Raw genomic sequence first — 24118 nt, 5'->3', positions numbered from 1 at the left:
TGGCCTGGCTCCACATCTTCAGAAAGTTCAATTGGTGCTAAATATGCATCTACTCTCCCTGGGAAAATCCTGATGGGAACACCTACAAATCAGGAGAGGTGGTGTTGGACTGGGCTAAAGGGGTTTTAGTAAGAAAGGGCCATAATTGGATTATAACTGGACTACACCTATCTGAGCTCCTTCATCCCTACTCACCTTCTCGAACACTCAGGTCGACTGACCAGCTGTGGACTGCAGATGATCCAGGAAGATGCTCAGAGGGGACATAATCTTCTCTACTACTGCTACCGAACCATGGAATAACCAAAACATGGAATAACCGAAACGTGAAATAACTGGATCATGGAATAACTGAAACAGGGAATAACCAAATATATGGAATAATCAAACCATGGAATAACCAAAACATGAAATAACTGAAACATGAAATATCTGAACTGTGGAATAACCAGATCATGGAATAACTGAAACACGGAATAATCAGACCAAGGAATAACCAAAACATGGAATAACCTAAACATGAAATAACCAAAACATGGAACAACTGTATGATGAAATAACCAAAGACATGGAATAATCAAACCATGGAATAACCAAAACATGAAATAACTGAAGCATAGAATATCCAAACTGTTGAATGACCGGATCATGGAATAACCAAACTGTGGAAAAACTGGACCATGGAATAACCGAAACGTGAAATAACTGGACTATGGGATCACCAAAACATGGAATAACCATATCATGTAACAACCAAACCATGGAATAACCGAACCATGGAATAACCGAACCATGGAATAACGTGGAATAACCAGACCATATAGTAACCACACTATGGAATAACCAGACAATGGAAGAACTGGACCCTGGAATAACTGGACCATGGAATAACTGAAACACGGAACAATCAAAACATGGAATAACCGGACAATGTAATAACTGGACCGTGTAATAGCTGAAACGTCTAACAACTGGACCATGGGATTACTGAAACATGCACTAATAGCACCGTGTAATAACCAAAGTGTGGAATAACTGAAACGTGAAATAACCTGACCGTGGAATAACCAAAATGTGGAATAACTGAAACGTGAAATAACCTGACCGTGGAATAACCAAAATGTGGAATAACCAGACCATGAAATAATTGGACTGTGGAATAACCGGACCATGGAATAATCGGCCCGTAGAATAACCTGTCCTTACAGATCAGAGAGACCCTTTCACTGTCCACTTTTAAAAATCAGCCTTAAATCCATTTTTATACTTTGGCTTTCAACCTCAGAGAGACTTGGTTTCTTTAATTGATCGTATTTGTTTTAATTGGCCATGTTTTGTTGGATTTTAGTTATTTCTTTAAGTTTTTCACCTATATGACCCTTTTATCTGGTTTATGTTAATTATAGTTTCTTGTATGTTTTAGTATAATTCTGTGCAGCACTTTGTTTCAGTTGTTTTATAATAAAGTTGGTGTAGCGCTATGAATCTGACTCTGTAAACATGAGATGACTGGTGTATCAAAGTTGAACACCCATCATTTACAGTGCAGCACATTTACAATTTTTTTTTTACATAAAATAGATGGAAAAAATACTGAACATCAATAATAATTATTAAACAGAGTACCCTGATGTTGTTGTCAGCCTTTTTAACTTTCAAATTTTTTTAAGTGACTTTTGCTTCATGTTGTCTCTATGCTTTTGCTGTTAACTGTTTAGAAATGTGAAAAATAAATTCATTATTAATATTATTATTACTATTATTATTACACCCTAAAAACTTATGTTTCAAACTACAGAAGAAGAATAAATCCAGAGCAGTTGTTCTTTTCATACTGAAGGTTTTAGGTAAGGGAAACACCTGCTTCTGGCCCACGGCACCAAAGATCTGCAGCTATGACGCCCTCGGCTCTTATAACCGCCCGTGGGAGAATAAAAGCTCTGACTTACAAATCTTTAGAGGGGCTTCGCACGCAGAGCTGAAAATAAAATATATGTTGACTGGATGTGGAAGCAGGGGTTTAACCTTGTCTCTCTTTCAGCAGCATTTCTTCACTGATCCTGCTGAGCCTGTCGGTGGGGATGATGATGAATGAGGTCATGACCAATAGGAAGACACAGCAAACAAATACCATTTATACACCCACCACCGCGATCAAGGATTCAGTCAAATTGTCCCCAAATAGACATCAGTCCATCCAGCACTTTGATTTTGTTCATTACCAGATTAATTAATGTGATATTTTAGCCAAAAGCAGACATTAAGGTGGAGGATAGAAATATGTAAAAGTATTCAGACGCTCCTGCCACCAGGTAAACCTCAGCACCAGAACGCAATCAAATGGAGGCGTGCACAATCCCATAAAACATGCAAGCACACAAACAACTGCTCTTTCTTTCTTTTGGGATGTCGTCCCATAACAGCCAGTCCAGAGTTCAGTGTCAGCTGAGTCACGCAACGGGAAGCAGCACTTCATCGCGCTCAATCTAACCTTTTGTTCCCGCTGACACATTTAACACAAGCATCAGTGGACATGCACACCGTGGACATGCACACCGTGGACATGCACACCTTGAATTTGCACACAGGGGACTAGATGATGATCATAAATGTGATGAAACATGAAATCTCATTAAAGGTCAGAGGTCAGTGAATCAGCTGTGTGATTGGTCCAGACAGCCTCGGTATTCTCACTTTCACACATGACCTCATGCTTTCAGACACACATGATCTCCACCGCCTGAATGAGCCGCCACCGGCGTGCAAGAGTTCCCACCACCTCCATCTTATCATGCAACGCAAAGCTCCACTGGGGAGGCCATGTCAGAGGGCGACTAACTCACACAAATCTTCCTACAGACGTGACCTGGAGAGCGTTCAGTGAAGGTGGTGTGCGTAAGGAAGGGAATTACACACCAACCAACCATGGCACAGCGTGCTGCACATGGAGAAAAGCAGCTGACCATTTCAACTTGACTAAAAAAAAAAAAAAGACGAAAAAACCAACAGAGAAACTCCATAATCAATCCTGTAATTTGACCAGATTCCAGCAGGAGGCTCTTTTTTTACCAGCCCATCTGAGAATTTTGTACTTTCAGATGGGTACTCTCTTTGAGTTACGGCGTTATCTTGCAGTATCTCTTCTGTGATTAACGCACAAATTCAGCAATAAGTTCCAGAAATCTGGAACATGTAATCATAAACGGATCAATAAAAATGGAGTTTGTCTGTGTAACCGGACTGCAAGCAGGGGTGCGCGTCGAGCCTCCCCGGACCTACGCGGAGCCTACAGCAGTGACATCGTAAATGACTTTATGCAAACAGTGCATGACTATTAATTCAGCTTTAGGGTGTTGTTTCACTGCTGCACCTTCTTTATCAGGGCTGTGGTGATGGTTTTCTAGGCCAGGTCATCCTCCAGGTGCAAGCCCAGAAACCTGAAGTCCAAGACCAGACCAGATATCGCTTCCTTGGTACGATTTAGGAGACCCACGGTTTTAAAAATTAACATGAAATTCAGGGAATATATAGACCAGACCAAGTGGGTGTAGACACGTCAGGTCTGATTATTACAGTGATCTGATTACTCCCAGTTAGCTAATCTTGATGGTCATTTAAACAGGCTCAACATCTGATTTGTCATATTAAGATCAGGGGGAGGAGTGCTAGCCTAGTGGTCACAGGGGTAGGTTCCGGTCTGGAAGATCTGGTTCAAGTCTCGAGTGTGGCAATATAGGTGAATTACTGTGGGTCCTTGAGCAAGGCCCTTACCCCCCACTGCTCCCTGGATAACATATGGCAGCCCTCTGCTCTCTCTACTAGAGATGGGTAAAAAATACAGGGCCTAAATAACACGACAGGACTAATAAAGTAAAATTATTATAAATGTCATTATCTGGTTACACTGTCTACATGATCACTTGAATAATCTGGGAACTACAGAATTCAGATTTTTGGTGTACATATAGACAGTTTGCTCACTCAGATGTTTCCATTGATGGTGTAGAGACCAGATTTAAGTTTTTACTAATTGTGAGAAAGTTTAGTGCTCAGTGACAGAGCTTCTTACCTCCAGAAGGAGGCTGCTTTCATTGACGGCTGTGCCCAGCGGAAGACTGTCTTTCTGGGATTCAGGGTTAGAGGATGTGCTGATGATGTGCTTCCTGGAAGTTTTCTCTTGACTCGCTGTTGAGAGAAAACAAAATGATCAATGAGTTTCTGACTCATCTCTGCTCTCAAACACATTTTCAACCCTCCCCTCCAACCACTGCTAATAACCATTGATAATTGCTGATAACTGCTCAACAGACCCGTATGATGAATAAAAATAATGGATCCAGGTTTCCCTTACCCTTCCCCATGTTTATATACATGTTTATATACATATTTATATCCTGTACATACTCACCCTCAGACCAGATACTGGACATATTATTACTTTTTAGTGTGTGTGTGTGTTCTATTTGATATCATCTGTGTGCTTCTGCTTACTGCACCTGTGCTGTTGCAACAAAGCAGTTTCCCCACTGAGGGACTAATAAAGGTTTTTTTCCTTATTTCCTTTCTTCCTACCTGACCCCCCGATAACCCCCATGTATAAAATTCTAGTCTTTGTCATCACCTCCGAACACACAATGATTCTGTCCAGTCATCATCATCGTCCAACATCTGCTGAAGGAAATTAATCTAATAACCGACTTTATTTTCCTCCAATGCTTCGCTTGTTTTTGTTTTCTCTCTTAGGGCAGGTTTTGGAGAGGATAACTCCAAACCACGTCAGGAAAGACAAACATATTATTAATTATTGCATCACCACTTCCTCTGCCAACAATACAGCCTTTATCCACAGCCACTCACTTCTCCACATTTGCTTTTCTTTGCCTCTTTTTCCCGTCTGTCGTCCAGAAAGGAAATGGAGGAGGCGTTCATATGAGGACGGGTGTTGAGTAAAAAGTGACAAGCAGAGGGATGTAAAGGGCGCCAAGAGCTGGAGCTGGACCGACTTTTCTCTTAGGTCCACCATTACAGAAACCAAGTTAAAACCAGGAACAACCAGAAACAACCATCACTAGTTACCACGGTAACTCAGCTGGACAGTCATACTGGTCTGGATCAGAGAGGTTCACCAGCACCAGTTACCACAGTAACTCAGCTGGTCAGTTATTCCCTTAGATCCCCATACTCCCAGTCTACCCTGGACCCCTCAACTCGTTTAGCGAGCTCAGCTGTCCTTGAACACGTTGAGCCCGTTTCTCTCCCAACTCCCAACTGAAATAATAAAAGATCTACGCCCTGCTAACTGCCCAGCTGACAGTGTCCCTTCCGGTTTGTTTAAAGAGGCCTTCTGTTCAGCTGCGTTTTTTATTTTGAAGTTTATAAACCTGTCTTAGCTCTGGATGTGTCCCACTGTCCTTCAAGCATGCTACGGTACAGCCTCTTTTAAAGAAAAAAAAATGGAATCCATTGCTTTTATCTAATTTTAGGCCAATTTCCAAACTCCCTTTTATCTCCAAGGTTTTAGAGAGAGTTGTTTTAACCAACTTCAAGAATTTCTAAAAACAGCCAATATCTGAACAGTTTCAGTCTGGTTTTAGGCTTTTCCATATCACTGAAACTGGTCTTATAAAGTTTTTAATAATCTTTTACTGAACCTGGATTCTGGTAATTTTCGTATTTTAATTCTCTGTACTTGACAGCAGTGTTTGATATCGTCGACCATGCAATTCTTTTATGATGCCAAGAGCACTGTGTTGGCTGAAAAGGCACCTTAAAGTGGTTTGAATCCTACCTCACGAACAGATCCTTCTCTGTTCAAATGGAGCACTTCCTCAGTGGCTTGTCTGACCTGCGGGGTGCCACAAGGCAAGTTTTAGGGTCCACTTTTGTTTTCTCTTTATATGCTACCCCTGGGGTTGATATTAAGGAAGCATGCTATTGCCTTCCATTGCTTTGCTGATGACAAGCAGGTGTATCAGCCACTGAAGGGTCCTTCCAAAGATTCCCTTGAAGCTGTGCTAACTTGCAGGACGGGCATTAACACATTGATGGACTTAAATTTCTTAAAATGAAATGAGAACAAAATGAAGGTTGCCTTCTCTGGTCACCATGAGCTGGTTCAGGTCCTTGCTAATTCTCTTGGGCCACTAGCACCTCACAGCAGAACCCATACTAGGAATCTTTGTGTGATTATGGATGGTGCTTTTAAGCTGGACCAACAGGTCAGCTCGGTAGTGAAGTCTAGCTTCTTTCAACTAAGACTTATTACCAAAATCTAGTCATATCTAAGCAAAAGAGACCTTGAAAAAGTCATCCATGCTTTTATTTCCTCTCGCTTAGACTACTGTAACTCCTTGTATGTGGGAATTGAACAGTCGGAGCTTCATCGCCTCCAGCTTGTTTAAAATGCAGCCGCCCATCTCCTCACTGGGACAAAGAGACGTGAGCACATAACTCCGGTTCTCTCTTCTCTTCACTGGCTTCCAGTCAGGTACAGGATTGATTCTGGGTTCTTTTATCTGTTTTTAAGTGACTGAATAGACCCAAGAATCCCTTTCTGATCTCACTGGACTGCATCGGGCCTTCGTTCAGGCAGTCAGACAGTGTTGGAGGTTCCTCCATCTAGCTTAAAAACCAGAGGAGACCGAGCCTTTGCAATTGCAGCTCCCATTCTGTGGAACACTTTGCTTTAACTGTGCAGTCTGCAAACAGTCTGTCAGCTTTTAAATCTTTGCTTAAGACGCAGCTGTTTGCCTTCGGCGGAGGCCAGGCTCCCTGTTGGAGATCTAGTTCTACCGTTGTTGGTGTCCCTATGTGTTTTTATACTTTATTGGTTTGTGTAAAGCACTTTGGAGGCTTCGGCTGTATAAATGTGCTATAGAAGTAAACTTGACATTGACATGGACATTGACAGTGATCCTGATCCAGATCAGACTGATGGAACGGAACTTCCACAATCCTGTTTCTGCTTATTTTAGTTTCCTTTGAGAGACAACAGACATCTCTGAGTTTGGACTCCCTGATCCAATTCTGATCAGGTTCTAATGTTACCTTACCTGATCTTTATTTTTCTTTTTTTGTTATTATTGCATTTCTTTGATTATTTTTTTTCCCTCTGATATAGGAATTTTTAAAAACAGACCCATTATTTCCACATACAATATTTTACTTCTATAGACATGAATAGTCGTGTTTTTCATTATTTTTAAGATTAATATATTTAGTTTATTTTTATGTTATTATTAATATATTTATATATTCTTCAGAGTATTAATTGATTTATGGATGTCCAGTGAAGTAGCTAATTTGCAAACATGCCATCCTCAGCCAGGCATAGAAAAGAAAACAGCCTTTAAAAAGGCATCCACATAGAGGAAACTATACATGAAAGGGTTAATCTATCTTTTAATGTTTCTTCTGCACCAACAGTTTTACAACTTTGAGTTCTTACATACACAAAGAAAAAGAAGAAAAAGAAGAAAAGGAAGAAAAATAAGAGCTGCCGACCTGAAGAGCTGCACCGAACCCCCCACACCCCCCATCCCCCCCCCCCCCCCCCCCCCCCCCCCCCCCACCCCACCGTCAGGATCGCGTGAGTAGAGAAAACTGTGTGTGTGTGTGTGTGTGTGTGTGTGTAAGTGTGTGTGGCTGGCTTGCTGCCACCTCCTTTGCTTAGCCCCGCCTCCTCCCCCTACATTCTTCTTCTGTGTGTGTGTCTGTGTGTGTTCTGCTATGGTTGTGGGGGATCACTCAAAGTTTCAAAGGTTGAAGAGAGGACATTTTTGCAAAGTGAGGACTCACTATTTTATTGTAATGGCCTCTACGGGTTATTTACAGGCTTATCTCAAGGTTTCCGACAGGTCTTTAGAAAGATGGTAAAATGAGAAAACAGCTATATACGTAATGTCTATATACATTTAAACAAAGTATTTGGAAAAAATATAACACAATATACTGAATGATACACCATGAAGAGGTCCCTGTTCCCCAGGTGAATTACTCCTGAATCCACTGAATACACTGAATCGTTCCCTTTGTTAGTACTGAGACATATAACCTAGAGTTTAAAGTCAGTGCAACAGAAGTGGCCTCATTGCACAGGTTAATCTACATGGTCTTCATTTCACCACTTAAACAGAAATGTGTGTGTGTGTGTGTGTGTGTGTGTGTGTGTGTGTGTGTGTGTGTGTGTGTGTGTGTGTGTGTGGCAGGAAATCCACAGCGCAGAGAGCAACACCAACACACACAGAGAGAGAGAGAGAGAGAGAGGAGCAGGGCGATCAAGGTCTGGTTGTCACGCGAGCGAGCCGTCTGTCAATCTGCCCCCCCGCCCCTTCCTGACAGGCTGCTGGCCGCCAGCCGAGGTGTTGCGTGCAAACCGACGAGCCGCATTAACCCATAAAGAATTTCATAACAGCTGTTAAATATTGATGACTTCTAGCTGAATGGGAGCTTCATTATTCCCCGGATCAAATGTCCGGATCAAACACCTGACACCCGACCTCCAACTTCACAAGAAAAAAAAACAAAACAAAAACCTATACGTTAATAAAGTTTTTCCTGTTTTTAGACCAGTATGGATGTTACACTGGGATTTTAATCCGTCCCATATTGTTTTGGAATGTTTGTTTTCCCTGTGACATGATTAAATGCTGACGGATGAAACGATTTACTGAAAGTCTCTTTATCTGTTGACAAAACAGCATCCACAAAAAGTCCTTTAGTGGGAGGGGGGGGGGGGGGAATTACATTCATCCTACAGATTATGATGTGTCTCAGTGATGCTGGGGTGGGCGGGTCTAATTCCTGCCTCAGCTCATCCTGAAGAAAAAAGGAAGCCATACCATCACAGAACCAAGGTCCACTCAATCAGTTGGACCAGACTAGAAGGACCTTCTTACCCGGTCCATCTGACCAAGTCCTTCTGATACGGTCCATCTGACCTGGTTCAACTGATCTGGTTTGTGTTGGATTTTCTGGAAAACCTTCTGCCTTTGATGAAAACGTGACTCCATCAGTGAACCCCCTCCATCCATAAAACCTTTCTGTAACAAGACGTAATCTGTTAAAAAGATTATGGTGCTGTTTCGGTCCATTTAGGAGAATAATAACAGGCAGATGGTCTGTCAAGCTGAATCCATAAGGGAGGGAAAAGATGCTAATGCTGCTGCAGCACGCCATGCTAAACCAACGCTAACTCCCCACAGGAGGAACAACTTACCACTTCAACCGCTGATGTCTAACTCAAGGAGACATTATTTCCAGGACTTCAGGACTCCAAGACTCCCGGACTATAGGACTGCTAGATTTTTTTAAATTAAATTTTTAATTGAGCAAATTAATTTAAAATGATTAATTAAATGACTAATGATGAAGTTCTGCTGAGTACAATGAACTAATGTTGCTCTAGCTAATAGTAACCAATGAAAACATGGTTGGAAGGAGCACTGTTTACACTTTCTGTTCACCAGATTTCTGACAAAGTTTCATGTTTAATGACAAGATTTTTTATGGTTTGTTTAGTTTTGTTGGTGGAATTTTTACTTTTTTACAAATAAAACAGAAATGAAAAAACGTATATCAACCTTTTCTGCGTTTGTGTGTGGAGATGCTGAACGTGTCATTAAATATGTCTCTAGGTTCAGGAAGATCAAGTGATCGTCATGATGCTTGACATGTTTTATGTATGAAAGACATTAACCTGTCAATCAGCAGTGGTGTTAAGTGTCCACCGTGCATGTGTGGGCAAACACAACCCGGTAGTGTTGCTGGTAATCAGGACCGTAACATAGGATTTGCTGGTCCTCAAAGTTAAAATATTGTTGCTGTTGCCTCCATCCAGATTAATCCGATTTGAGTTGGTTCAATGAACTGGTACAGAAGGAGAGTTTTGAGTCTGACTAAACTCTTTGAGCTAGATTTGATTTGCATTTCTCACCAGCAATATCACACATCAGCTCAGCCACTAACAGGATAATTCATCATGCTGAACATCAACACAGTAATCTGATTATCTCCTCATCAGGATGAAAACATAAGCACAGGGAGTTGATGCTGCATTCACTGTCCAGTTAACCTCTGCTCACAAGATCTGTATGTATAACCTTGGTCTCTACAAAATGCTGAGATGTGGGATTACTACAGAAGTCTCAGAATCAACATATGTGTTACTGTGTCAGAGTAAATTCACCTAGAATATTGTAAAAAATGTAAATGGTAATTTCCTCCTAAAAGAAAACCACATTACTTTCAGTAAAAACCAGGGGATAGCAAACCAGTTCATCTAGGAATGAAAAAGTAGTCCTTGGAATGAGTAAAGTAGACCTTGGAAGGAATAAAGTAATCCTAGGAATGAGTAAAGTGGTCCAGGGAATGAATGAAATAGTCCTAGGAATGAGTGAAGGAGTCCTAAGAATGAGTAAAGTGGTTCTGGAAATGAGTACAGTGGTCCTGGGAAGGAGTAAAGTAGTCCGAGGAATGAGTATTTTTTCCGAGGCATTACTAAACTGGTCCTGGGAATGAGTAAAGTAATCCTAGGAATGAGTAAAGTATACCTAGGAATGAGTAAAGTGATCCTAGAAATGAATAAAGTAATCATTTGAATGGGTAAAGTGGTCTTGGAATGAATAAAGTGGTCTTGGAATGAGTAAAGTATTCCAAGGTATAAGTGGTTCTGGGAATGAGTAAAATAGTTCTAGGAATCAGTAAAGTAATTATAGGAATGAGTAAAGTAATCCTAGGAATGAGTAAAGTAATCATTGGAATGAGTAAAGTGGTGTTGGAATGAGAAAAGTATTCCTAGGAATGAGTAAAGTGGTCCTGGGAATAAGTGAAATAGTTCTAGGAATGAGTAAAGTAATCCTAGGAATGTGTAAAGTAATCCTTGGAATGAGTAATGTATTCCAAGGTATAAGTGGTCCTGGGAATGAGTAAAATAGTTCTAGGAATCAGTAAAGTAATCCTAGTGAATGAATAAAGTAATCTTGGGAATGAGTAAAGTAATCATAAGAATGAGTAAAGTGGTCTTGGAATGAGTAAAGTAGTCCTAGGAATTGATGAGTCTTTGTCTCACAGTGATGAGACTGACATTTTTGTAATCAGCAGAGTCTTGGTCTTTTTGCTATGGTACATGTTAGCATTGCTGCTTCCTGGTGTCTGCAAACATCCTCTGGGCTGTAGGATCTCATGGTGCCTCCTTTACAAGGGGCTCTGTGATAAAGAGGTTATTGTCCACTCTTGAACTTTATAGTGAACGTTGAACTAAGATGATGTTCTGGAAGCTGATCTGCAGTAAAACCAGAACAAGCATGAGCAGCTACTGGCAGATTTAACCATGTTCAGTCTCCAGAAAACATCCAGGACATCTATGCAATCATTCCTGGAGGAAAAATTAGAATCAGGTTGAGATAAACCATCCGCTTCAAGGCCTCCCGTCATCACAGCACTCTCATTAATGCTCATGAAAGTGCGCATGAGGATGTTTTTTCCCATCACTTCATTTGGCACAGGGGAAAAAGACATGTACCCCCCCAGCCGCCCAGCAGGCAGCATGTGTCAAGGTGTTAACAGCTGCAGGACATGACGGAGGAAGATGATGGTGGAGGAAAATGATGGTAGGTTCACGCAAGCTTCTAAAAGTCACGCACGGACAGATGCCACTCAGTCCACTTCCTGGCATCTGGTGTTGGCGTGACACTCCGAGTGTTTGTATTTAATTCCCCACCATCTAAAAGAGATTTTAGTGAGCATAAACAAACACTGATTTGTCTGTCCTCTGAACGGGAGATTATTTTTCTCACTGCTAAGCTGCTGACTGCAGAGGATCCTCCACCCACTGGGAATACTGGGAAGTCTAGATGGAGTTTAGATGTTAAGATGGATGTAAACTAGGGGGAAAACAAATCTTTGTTAAACGGTCACTGGCCAGCTGATTGAGTCAGAGAGCAGTTTTAATCCTGAGGATAAACCAGATGATACAACAGTTTTCCACAAGCATGAATCTGATTAGAAGACCAACATGTAGAATCACAGTTCTGAGGTTATATTCATCATTTTCAGCCTCCTGATGTTGTCTGGGAGCAAAGTTAAATGATCGGAGAATCATTTTAAACAGAGAAGAGACATAAGTTTAGATCTGTAATCCACCATGACAGCTAGCTCTTAACTTTCCCTGCAAATAAGCAACACAAGACCTCAGATTTCAGGATAATTTCATTTAGAGACGACGTGGTCATTATAGCTGCTATGACGTAAAGCAGCTCAGAAGTTTAAAGATATTAAAATTCAACTCGTTTCCTGCTTTTTAACATCTTTGAAGAGGTTGAAGTTGCTCCAAAGTGGGTTAACTGCAGCAGAGGTTCTTGTGCTGCGTTCAGGTGCCAGTGGATCAAATCAGCCTCAGCAACCAGAGATCTGATGAAGATCCACAGATTTTCTGCTACTCAGCATCAGTGTTTGCACAGAAGAAGACAAGGGATTGGTCGCCATCATTGTCCCTGAATCACACCAGCCAACCATGAACCGGATGTTTGGCCTCCTCCATCATTCAGCTGAGTTTTAATGAAACAGAAACTGTTATCCATTGTCCTGGAGTCCTGAAATCCTGAAATCCTGGACTCCTAGACTCGTGGAGTCTTGAAATCCTGAAGTACTGGAGTTGTGGAGTCGTGAAATCCTGGAGTTGTGGACTCCTAGACTCCCGGAGTCCTAGAATCCTGGAGTCCTGAAATCCTGGAGTCTTTGAGTTCTAGAGTCCTGAAATCCTGGAGTTCTAGAATCCTGGAGTCCTGGAATCTTGGATGTGCCTCAGATGTGCCGAGCTGTGTGGCTACATCACGCCACACACGCAAGCAGCAGCAGAAAATATAAGTTATTATAATCCATCATTTCTGTTGCTGCATCATAGGAACAATTAATTTAGCGCCCAAAGCCGTTAGGGGAGATCTCAAAGAAGAGACGGGATGAAGAGGATGCCGATGCGTTCCAGTTGTTTTTTGAGCTAGTTTCCAAAGGAATTTTACCTTAGGGTCATTTAGCAGACGCTTTTATCCAAAGGGACTTACGGTGGTTAGGCCATTAGCGTTAAGGACCCAACTGGAAGGTGTTATTATTCTTCCTCTGGGGGAATCAAACTCTGGTTTCACACATGAGCAACTGATGCTCTGCTAACTGAGCTAACCAGCTGCTCATTTTGTTGGAAATGACAAAGCAACCTCTTTGTTCTAAATGAAGAACCCTAACTTGCAAGAACTGGAATCTGACATTCCAGATTTAAAGATGGCAGCACCCAGTGGCGCATGTAGTTCATCGTTGTCTTTATTTTCTGTTTTGTGTTCATTAGGTTTCTTATCAGCAGAGTCGTTATCATGAGTTATGATGTTGCTCACTGAAACATTGCAGTTTATTCATCCTAAATCTGCTGGTGTTTTCGTGGTGCAGGATTTTAAAACTGGTATGTAATTTTCTAGTTTTATAAGAGAAAACTATAGACTTTGGAGGTGTCTGTTCTTTCCGAGTTGGGACAACGGGAACGCCAGCCACCGCCTCTCTGGCTTCTTCAGGGTTTGGTGTTGCATGTAGTCTCCAGATCTTGGACATCCAAGCTTTGTTCAGCTCGGATGTCCACATGTTTGACCAGCTTGTGTTGCTTTTCTTTTCTTCTGTCCTAGTGGGAGATCTTCAGGATTCTGGCAAAGGCCAGTTTGTGTTCCAGTGGCTGGTGACAGTCAAAGAGGAAGTACTGGTCTGTGTGCTGGTTCCCAGTACAGCTCAGTGTTGAGACCTCTGTCTTCATCAGAACACACCGCAGAGTCCAGAAAAGGCAGCTTACTGTACTTTACATCCTCCCTGGTGGACTTGGTGTGACTGTCCTGTAATCCTACTGCACCTCCTGATTTCACATCTGAATTTATTCTAATTTTATCTTTTTTTAAAGTAAATTTAAGGAAAATCTGTGACAGGAAGAGAAATCCTGGAAACACCCGTTCTGATCATTCAGTAAAGAGGAGGAAGAGGAGTGATGAAAGCTCTGTGTGGTCAGATGATCCATTTCCTGCCTCACACCAATAATCATCACCACTAGATTCAACCCGGCTGAAAACACCTCGGTTCCAGATCAGAGAAGTCAGATCAACGGGAGAAATATTTATAGAGAGTTGATTTTATCTCTCGCTGCAGAGGAAACAAATGTCTCCACCTTTAAATTATCGCTGTCAGATCAGAGATGAAGATTTGTCCTTCATTTTCATCTCCCGAAACTACCTGGTCCCATCGTCCCTAAACAAACTGTAATCTGTCCCTTCTCAGTATAAATGCTGATCCTGACCCTGATGCTGATCCTGGGTCTTCATCTGATCCTGAAACTAAGAGATCAGGACTGGAGGAATCCAGGATGGGACCGTCATGAAAAAGAACCAGATGAGTTCGGATGGGTCCAGAACCTTTAACAACCTTCTAGACGGTCACAAAGCCGCAGGAGGAATCTGTGCTAGTGATGGCCTCTGGACTCGGTCCTCTAAGCCCCCATCAGACCCATTCTCCATGTTCTGGTGGAAATTCTGACCAACATGGCAGAGATTCTGGAAAGCAGTTTCTAACCGTCAACATATTCCCTCATATGGGGTTGTGGAGAAAGTTATTATCACATATTTTCCTTATTTTATTGTAGCCGAGCATGTCTCAGCACTGAAAACACGGTGGAAAGTAGAAGATCTCCAGATTTACTGCAAACACGTGGTTGATCAATAAAACCCCTAAAAAATTAAAACCAGTACTCCATTACTGTAAAATGCTAATAATGTAAAAGCTGTAGGAAATTCTCTGTTGTGTTTCTGCACAGGTGTAGCAGCTGGCTGTCTGGTGTTAGGCTGGACTGAAGCTTGTTGCTCTGATCTACTGGATCTTTGTCTCCTCTTCCTTTTTTCTGCTTTCCTTTTTACTTCTCTTCATTATTCTCCTTTTTTGTCCCCTCCAGTCAGGTCCAGCAAGATTACATAAGTTCCATAATTCCATAATTCAAAGCAAAATAAATAAATAAATCAGATTATCATGAGAAGCCTTATACCCGTAAAGCTCCTCTTGGAAAAACAAATGTGTTTACTACAACACAGCAGCCAGATCATTATTCTGCCGCCACCATGCTGGACAGGATAAAGTAAAAAAAAAAAAAAGTGAACAAAAGCAGAAAGTCGTTGCGAGGAAGCGTCCTCGTTACTGACAGCCTCCTCACGGACGGCAAGCACATGCATGCACGCACATGCACGTGCTCGCCATCCGTGATATACATATGCAGGAATGCACAGCATGGACACACATGTAGCATGATCCATGTGATCTACTGAGGGCGCGCTCGGGTAACACTTAGATGCAACTTAACGTCCTCCTGTTGACAAAGTTTTCCGCTCCAGAACCGAAGCAACGTCCAATCAGCTGATAGTGAGATGTGATGTCATGGTCATATGTCTGGTTTAGTGCCGCAAAATTGTCTGTTATGTATTTGGAACCACGGGACTGAATAATTAATGATGAATTGATGGGTGTAAATTATTTTTGTATTTGTTTTAATTATGCATTGTTGGCTATATTCATGAAAAATGGATTTTAATTTAATTCTGAGCCTGGTGGGAGGGGCTTAGAATATTTAAATGGACCTTGTAGAGATGACAGGGGGAATATAGCCTGGTTGCAGTGGGTGAAGCTGTGTGGGAGATGTACCAGTTCTTGTGAATTTCATGTGGATTTATTAAGACCCAGAAAAAAGGAAAATGTACATCTTGGAAATATAATGTTATCTGTCGTTGGACTGTTTTGTTGTAAATATGTAAATAGTATTTTTGCACTGCTGGGTTGGAGATTACTGCACTGCTGAGCACAGTTTTGGGATCTAGGAGCACAACAAACATCCACCAACCAAAGCACGACGTGCCTCTTCAATCGTCCTAACACAGAACCCCGTCACATTCATATAGTTATATGCCCAGTAGAAGATAAACAACATATCAGATGAGAAAATTGAGATATTTTAACATATGGTGGATAATATGAGCTGATAGTGAATCTGATGGCAGAAACATGTCTGGAAAAAGTTGGAACAGGAGCATCCCGACTTCTTTGGAAGTGAGGTATCAATACAACGAAGGAGAAAGAACCGACAGAAGTGGAAGGATGTCAGGTGTTAGTGAACGTTGCATGTTTGCATGTGATGGACAACACCTACTCAAACAGTTCTACAAAGATGGTTCTGTCTTCACAGACTGGCCCTTTAATTAGCCTTTTATTGGGTTGGACCCTCACAGCTGTGGAGTGGCCATACCAACAGCTGGATAATCAGCTGTTTTTTTGTTTAATAGTGTGTGCCAGGATGTTTCTTACTTGCATGTTTTAGACGTGTTTCTAACAATGTTTATAGGAGAAATCTGAAGGTGGACATGGTAGCCCAGCTCCCCCAACATGGCAGATGAAGCCCAGGTGACATCAGCTGAGCCAAAGATATCAACAATAATACTAGATGTCTCACCCACACTGCTGGGCAGTGGAGTCGAATGTCTGCACTGGAGGCCATCTTGCCACAGTTAGCTCACTCATAACACTGTTTTAATGGTGCATGCACTTTATAAATAACCATAACGTGCACAGTTTTATAGCATTTTTTGGGGATTGTGCTTGTTATAGATGCCAGAGGTGTAGCCATGAAAATGCATACTTATGGGTATTACTTATGAATTGAGCCAAAGATTCTAGAGCTTAGCTTTAACCATGGACATTCATATGAAAATAAACAGATAGCACAACATCTTGGACATAAAAGTGACATTTATTTGCAATACAAAATAGGTACAAGATTTACTAATTTACATGAAGGAATGCAGCTTGTTGAAACCCACACCCTGTACAGAGAGCTAGACTATAGTGGAGATTTACATATGGAGGACAGAGATCAAAACAGAGAGATGTGTGAGTGAAACAGTGGAGTTTAATTTAACACTGAAAAGGCTCAGAGTTACACTGATATACAATTAAGTAATCCAACTTAAGATTTCATTAGACAAATACACAGGGCATAGCAGAGTGAGAGAACTTCACACAAACTACACCTCAGTAATCGAAGTACAAGCTCTTGTAAAACAAAATTGAAAACAAAATAAATAAATAATAATAAAAAAACATGGCTTGGCTAAAACCCTGTGAGCAGGACTGTTTCTGGCGCATCTTTCTCTGGAAGCTAAGTGGAGTCATCTTGGCAAATTGGTGCAGCCATAGCTTAAAAACATGGACACAACTAATGTCAGCAGCATATGGTGGTGACTGCTGTGTGCTGCCGATGTGCTCCTCCAGCAAAAAACACATCTATCCTCTTCCGTACCATGTACAGGACCTCCAGCAGTCTGATGGGCTGTGATTGGCTGGAACTTGCTGATGCCTGGCGAATGAGCCGCTCTGTTGCCCTGAGCCTCACTGTGCCTTCTAATGGAGAACACAACTACGCTGCATGTTTAAGTCGTTTTTCAAAGACATAAACTGCAATTTCAACATGTTCCAGTATCCAGAACCATAGCCACATTAATAACTTTTGTAAGAAACCAAACCGTTTTCTTTCAGCAAAATAAGAGTATTTGCGTTTTTTATGCAGATCCCTCACTTTCCCTCAGATACCACAGATCCAATGAGAGCAAGCCTGTGGCAAGATGGCCGCCAGGTGAGGACATTCAAAACTCTGCCATAAAGCATCTAGTATTATTGTAGATATCTATGAGCTGAATGTACTCTAGAGGAAGATACAGGCTGCTGCTGGCTGTAACCACGGCAACAAAAGCTCTGCTAGCACCTGCTAACAGTTACTGTGTTAAATGTGTAATGTTTACTTTGTTTACTGTTTATTTTGTTTACTGTGTTTACTGTTTACTTTGTTTACTGTTTACTGTGTTGATTGTGTTTACTATTTATTGTGAGTTTGTTGTGTAAACAGTGAATACCTGAAGGGAAAAGAAGAAAATACCTCTCTTTCACTCGCTCTCTCTCTCACACATTCACTCCTTCGCTCGCTCGTCCCTCTCTCTCCTCCACAGATCGTTTTCATAACCACTTTACTGAGGTCACGGCTTCGTCTGCAGCTGTCACGCGAACCTCCTCCTCACTCAGCGCACACACACTTTAACACACGCATCCTGCTCTTAAAGGGACAGCACTCCTTTTTCTTTCAGCAGCCACAACATATTTTCTGCTGTTTAAGAGTCGTTTCTATTTTTGGCTCAAAGCATTCCTGGTTCCTCCAACCTGGAACGTCACACCAGCCGGATTTACCCTCTCATTATCCAGTACGACCAGAAATACAACATGTTTCTGATTTCTGTGTGCAGAAACTGTAATTAGTGGATTCATAACGGATTAATTGCACTGAGATGTAACATCAGAGTTAACAGGATGTAGTCAGTAAATATGTTTGTTTTAAACTAGTTATTTACACTCATATAAAATAAATCAAATGAACTCTGGACAACAAATGCTGAAAAAAACATACATAACTACATTTGGATGGATGTGAAGATAAGATGTCAGTAAAAGTTAGTTCACTGGATGCAACTTCTACTTTAAGAGTTTAGTAATACTTAAAATCACTCAGTAATTTATGACTTGATCAATAGTTCAAATGAAAATAGGTTTCTAATGATTTTAGTAACGGGGGAAAAAACAAAATATTTATTTTCTATCATCTAAGTTAAATGTCTCAAATTTTCTTTTGTTTAGTTGTATTTTTAATTCTTGTTCCACTTTGTTATATTTTAATTAATCAAACTGTAGTTTTTAGGAAAAAAATTCTGAAATTCAACTTGTGTCATCTTGAGTTGTATTTCCACATCACTTACTTTAAAAAGGACCTGGACAAGAACTCATCAAGCAGGTTGGAAATAAAGTTTCTCTTCTAGGTAATGTGGAATTCAAGTTTCTTCTACAACCTCAACCCATGTAGGATGGAGACGAATCAAACAACACAGCTCATCAAGAATCTGACCGGATTTGCTTCAGAAATTCTGTAAAATTATTTTTTTTATCTTTACCTCATCAAACTCAGATTTTCCAGATTTGGGAATCATTTTTTTTTATCTTATCTTTATCTTAAGCTTCTATCTAGTTTTTAAGTTGTTTTCTTCTATTTTCTTCTATTTTATAATCTTTTGTGGCATTCAGTGTGGACGGCAAATTAAGAATTTCATTGTTCAGGGAAACTTGTTTCCTTACTGGGCAAATGATATTAAACACTGAATCTTAAATCTTTAAAGTTGTGTAACAGGGTGATTCCAGAGATTATCCTGATCCGAACCGAGCCTTCTTGCCATCAGAATTCCCAGAGGAGGATTAACTAGGAATGAAAGAGGAGACGGAAGGCAGAGAGGAAATCCCGGAAGTTTTTATCTTCAGAAATATTGGACATTTTTAACAAACATGTGTCTGAGATCCCGTCCAGCTTACTCACAGCTGTACAAATACTCAAACAGATATTACATCATTTGATTATTTTATTTGATTAATTATTAAACTCATTAGGGAAATCAGGAGGAAAATCAAGAAAATCAAAAGGAAAATCAGGAGGAGAATCAGATAGAGAATCCTTCAAGTCTGGACTGAATAGTGTAAAATGATCTCTCATGTGGAGGAAACTTCTCTGCTACTAACAGATAAATGACCTCCAGTCTGTTTATTTTCATTTCCTGATGAAATAAAAGTGAATAAATGTGAACATCATGTGAACAAACTGCAGCCTCGTATTAACAATGCAGAATTTGGCCAACAGTTTCAGCCTCATTTCAGATGTTATTACTTTCTGGATGAAAATCACAGCTGACTTGATGCTGCACAGCGTGAACAAAAAGTCTTTAAGAATGAGATTTTCCAGCTCATCAAATCTTAGTTTGTGCTTTTTGTCCTGACATCAGCATGAAGGCCGGGATGGGGGGGGGCAGCCTGAATAAGGCCTGGAAACCCAGGAGAGGACGCATGAGAAGCAGAAGGTTTTCTAAACGTGGAGGCCTGAAGGCTTCTGGATGCCGTTCAGTCTCTGATTTCCATCCAGCTGCCGACTAAAAGTATTGGAGGTGTTAACGGAAAATATAGAGACGGGCTGTAATCTGAATTATCTTCTGCTCTGGTGGTTCATGTGTCTGCAGGTCCATATACCAGAAGGAATAGCCGATTCTCCGCATGAGAGCCATTATGAAGAGTCAGGATGAAATCTGTCCCCATAAAGAAACAAAAACATGCAACATTTTAATAAATAACTTATTTTCTCTCAGATCTGGAAGCCAGTTATTCGTCTACCTCTGCAGCCTCATCAGATGCTTCTGCCAATTAGGTCAAGCCCTGTGTTTTCTGCATGAGCTGCTCCATCTGACATTTTTATAACGATGTTGGTCCAACGATGGATGAACGGAGGATTAGACTTGTGATGGGGAGATGAATTATGCAAGACAGTTTCTCCTTCTTCTTTTATTCCATCCCGTCCCCCCCCCATGACCCTGCTGAAGCACGGTGGCGGTGGCGTGACACAATGACCTCATTGCGGCGCCCATCGGTCCGATAATCCAGGCGATTTATGAAACATGCACGAAGACACAAAGGCAGGAAAAAACGAGTGAAAAACGGCTGAATCTCTGGCGGTGGAGGTGCGGTGACCCCCAGGACAGAAACTGGTCATAAGTCGGACCAATCAAATGGTCAATAAAATTCATTTCAATTCATGTTTCAAGCATATTTTAAGTTAAAGATACATTTTTAAATTTTACTTTATAGAATTTTTTTTTGTAAACATGTTTATTTATTATATTGCTTTATATATATATATGTATATATATATATATATATACACATATACATATATATATATACATCTATATATATATATATATATATATAGATGTATATATACAGATTTTCTTCTCAAAACTGCACATTTCACTAATTGACAACACAAGGGGTGATTTTATTCTATTTTATTCTGTTAAATTCTGTTAAGGCTCTCCCATAGTTAATGTGTTAATGACAAATTAACTTCCTTTTAACTGCGTTATTTTCTTTATTGTGTGATAAATGCAGCGTCTGCATGGTTCTAGTAAACGAAGCAGGTCAGGATTCTGAAGCAGGTCATGGTTCTGAAGCAGATGGTGGTTCTGAAGCAGGTCATGGTCTGAAGCAGATGGTGGTTCTGAAGCAGAACTGGACACAGAATGGGTATTCTTCACGGACAGTTTAACTATAAAGCCCTGACAGATGCTTCTTTGGACCCGACTGTGGAAATGAACAGAGAAGTACGTTGCATCTCTAAAACCACCAGCTGGTTCAGAGAGTCCTCATCCTCTAGACACGGTGCATGATGAAGCTTCCAGATAATTCTACCTGCAGGATATTTACTTCTATTGATATGTTCATATGTCAAAGGTGTGTGTGTCGGGTTTGTGTGTGTGTGTGTGTGTGTGTGGGGGGGGGGGGTCATTCAGCTTCAGGTGACTAACTCTACCAGGTTACTAAAGTAACTTATACTTATGATAACGGTGAAGATGATAATGGAGAGGATGATGATGGATGATGGTGAGGATGATGAAGGATGATGGTGAGGATGATGATAGATGATTGTGAGGATAATGATGGATGATGGTGAGGATGATGGTAGATGATGGTGAGGATGATGAAGGATGATGGTGAGGATGATGATAGATGATTGTGAGGATAATGATGGATGATGGTGAGGATGATGGTGGATGATGGTGAGGATAATGATGGATGATGGTGAGGATGATGGTGGATGATGGTGAGGATAATGATGGATGATGGTGAGGATGATCATGGATGATGAGGAGGATGATGATGGATGATGAGGAGGATGATGATGGTGAGGATTATGATGGATAATTGTCAGGATAATGATAAATGATGGTGAGGGTAATGATGGCGAGGATGATGATGTGAGGGTGATGACAGTGAGGATGATGGTGATAGAGGGGCTGAAGATGAAGGATGGCCCCCGTGCCATCGTCTTCATCTTCATCTTCATCCTGGCTGAGACATGTCTCTAGTGTCTTCGTCCTAACTGGTTTAGGAACATCATGAGGTCATTGTTTGAGGTTTGTCTGACATTGCGTGAGAAGAGACTTTTCTGGTGGATCTGATTGGCTGCTGAGAGGCGGAATGGCCTCCATGAATGTGTCCTTTCAGACAGGCTGTACTTAGTGGAAGTGGGAAGCTTCAACAATGATGTTATTATCCCCCCAACAAACATGGCTGCTTTGATCTCAGAAGTCGCTGCTCATGAGTCACGCGGCAAAAGTCTGAGTAGTCTTGCTGTTTACCTTCATGTTCCTGCAGCTTAAATTACGCATGGTTTGTTTTCTTTCCTCCACAGATTGAAAGTGAATTTACTTTTTTTTCCACACAGAAACATTCAGAACGCAGATGTGCGTGGTTTTTAGGCAGAAACAGAACGCAGATTTATGTGGTTTTCAGATGGAAACATGCTACAGATTTACACGATTTTCAGACAGAAGTGCTCAGAACGCAGATTTATGTTTATATATATATACGTATATATATATACATACATATATATATATATATATATATATATATATATACATGTACAAAGACCTGAATGGTTTAGGGCCAAAATCCATTGAGGATTTTCTGGTTGATTTTTTTAACCAATCAGATCCTCAGGTCATCAGGGTCAGGTCTACTTTCTGTTCCTAGAGTCAGAACTAAACGTGGAGAGGCAGCGTTCAGCTTTTATGCTCCTCACATGTGGAACAAACTCCCAGAAAACTGCAGGTCTGCTGAAACTCTCAGCAGGGTTAAAAACTTTTCTATTTGCTGCCTTTTATCAGAACACCTGTTGATTCCCCACACTTGAACTTTATTTCTATTTTATCTATTTTATTTTAGCTTTTTCTTTTCTGTTTAATTTCTTTAAAAGTTTGTTGTTAATGCACTTTTTATTGCTTCCTGCACTCCACTGTAACTCTTTTAATGTTTCATATACAGCATTTTGAATTGTCTTCTACATGAAATGTGACATACAGATAAACTTGCCTTACGTGACTTTCAGACAGAAACTTTCTAATAATAACCAGCAAACATTCAAATATTTTGAGGATTTTAATCCTTTAAATATCAGTTTGTTCACAAATTGCTGATTTTCATTAAAAAACAAAAAGAAACAAACGTTGGTGGGGGGAAAAATCCATCAGATATAAAACGTCCAAAACCAGAGCCAGAACATCAATACTACTTGGGGAACCAGAACCAGCACCATAGCCAAAACATCAACACTACCACGAGAACCAGAACCAGAACCATAGCCAGAACATCAGCACTACCACGAGAACCAGAACCAGAACCAGAACCACAGCCAGAACATCAACACTACCACGAGAACCAGAACCAGCACCACAGCCAGAACATTAACACTACCACGAGAACCAGAACCAGAACCATAGCCAGAACATCAGCACTACCACGAGAACCAGAACCAGAACCACAGCCAGAACATCAACACTACCACGAGAACCAGAACCAGCACCACAGCCAAAACATCAACACTACCACGATAACCAGAACCAGATCCATAGCCAGAACATCAACACTACCTGGAAAACCAGAACCAGAACCATAGCCAGAACATCAACACTACCACGAGAACCAGAACCAGAACCACAGCCAGAACATCAACACTACCACGAGAACCAGAACCAGAACCATAGCCAGAACATCAACACTACCATGAGAACCAGAACCAGAACATCAACACTACCACGAGAACCAGAACCAGCACCATAGCCAGAACATCAACACTACCACGAGAACCAGAACCAGAACCACAGCCAGTACATCAACACTACCACGAGAACCAGAACCAGAACCATAGCCAGAACATCAACACTACCACGAGAACCAGAACCAGAACCATAGCCAGAACATCAACACTACCTGGAAAACCAGAACCAGAACCATAGCCAGAACTTCAACACTACCACGAGAACCAGAACCAGAACCAAAACATCAACACTACCACGAGAACCAGAACCAGAACCATAGCCAGAACATCAACACTACCTGGAAAACCAGAACCAGAACCATAGCC

General features: G+C 41.0%; 1 protein-coding gene across 1 annotated transcript in view; it reads right to left on the bottom strand.

Moving 5' to 3' along the window:
* The window catches only part of ahrra (aryl-hydrocarbon receptor repressor a), a 57848-nt gene that overhangs the window by 18556 nt on the left and 15174 nt on the right, over positions 1 to 24118 (bottom strand). The window contains exon 5 of the mRNA XM_041968540.1: positions 4070 to 4185. Coding sequence (XP_041824474.1) covers positions 4070 to 4185 — 116 coding nt within the window. The remainder of the gene's footprint in view (positions 1 to 4069; positions 4186 to 24118) is intronic.

This window comes from Melanotaenia boesemani, chromosome 18, assembly GCF_017639745.1.
Source record: "Melanotaenia boesemani isolate fMelBoe1 chromosome 18, fMelBoe1.pri, whole genome shotgun sequence".
NCBI classification, from domain to species: domain Eukaryota; kingdom Metazoa; phylum Chordata; class Actinopteri; order Atheriniformes; family Melanotaeniidae; genus Melanotaenia; species Melanotaenia boesemani.
The sequence above is the reverse complement of the archived record's forward strand: the minus strand, read 5'-3'. Positions and strand labels throughout refer to the sequence as shown.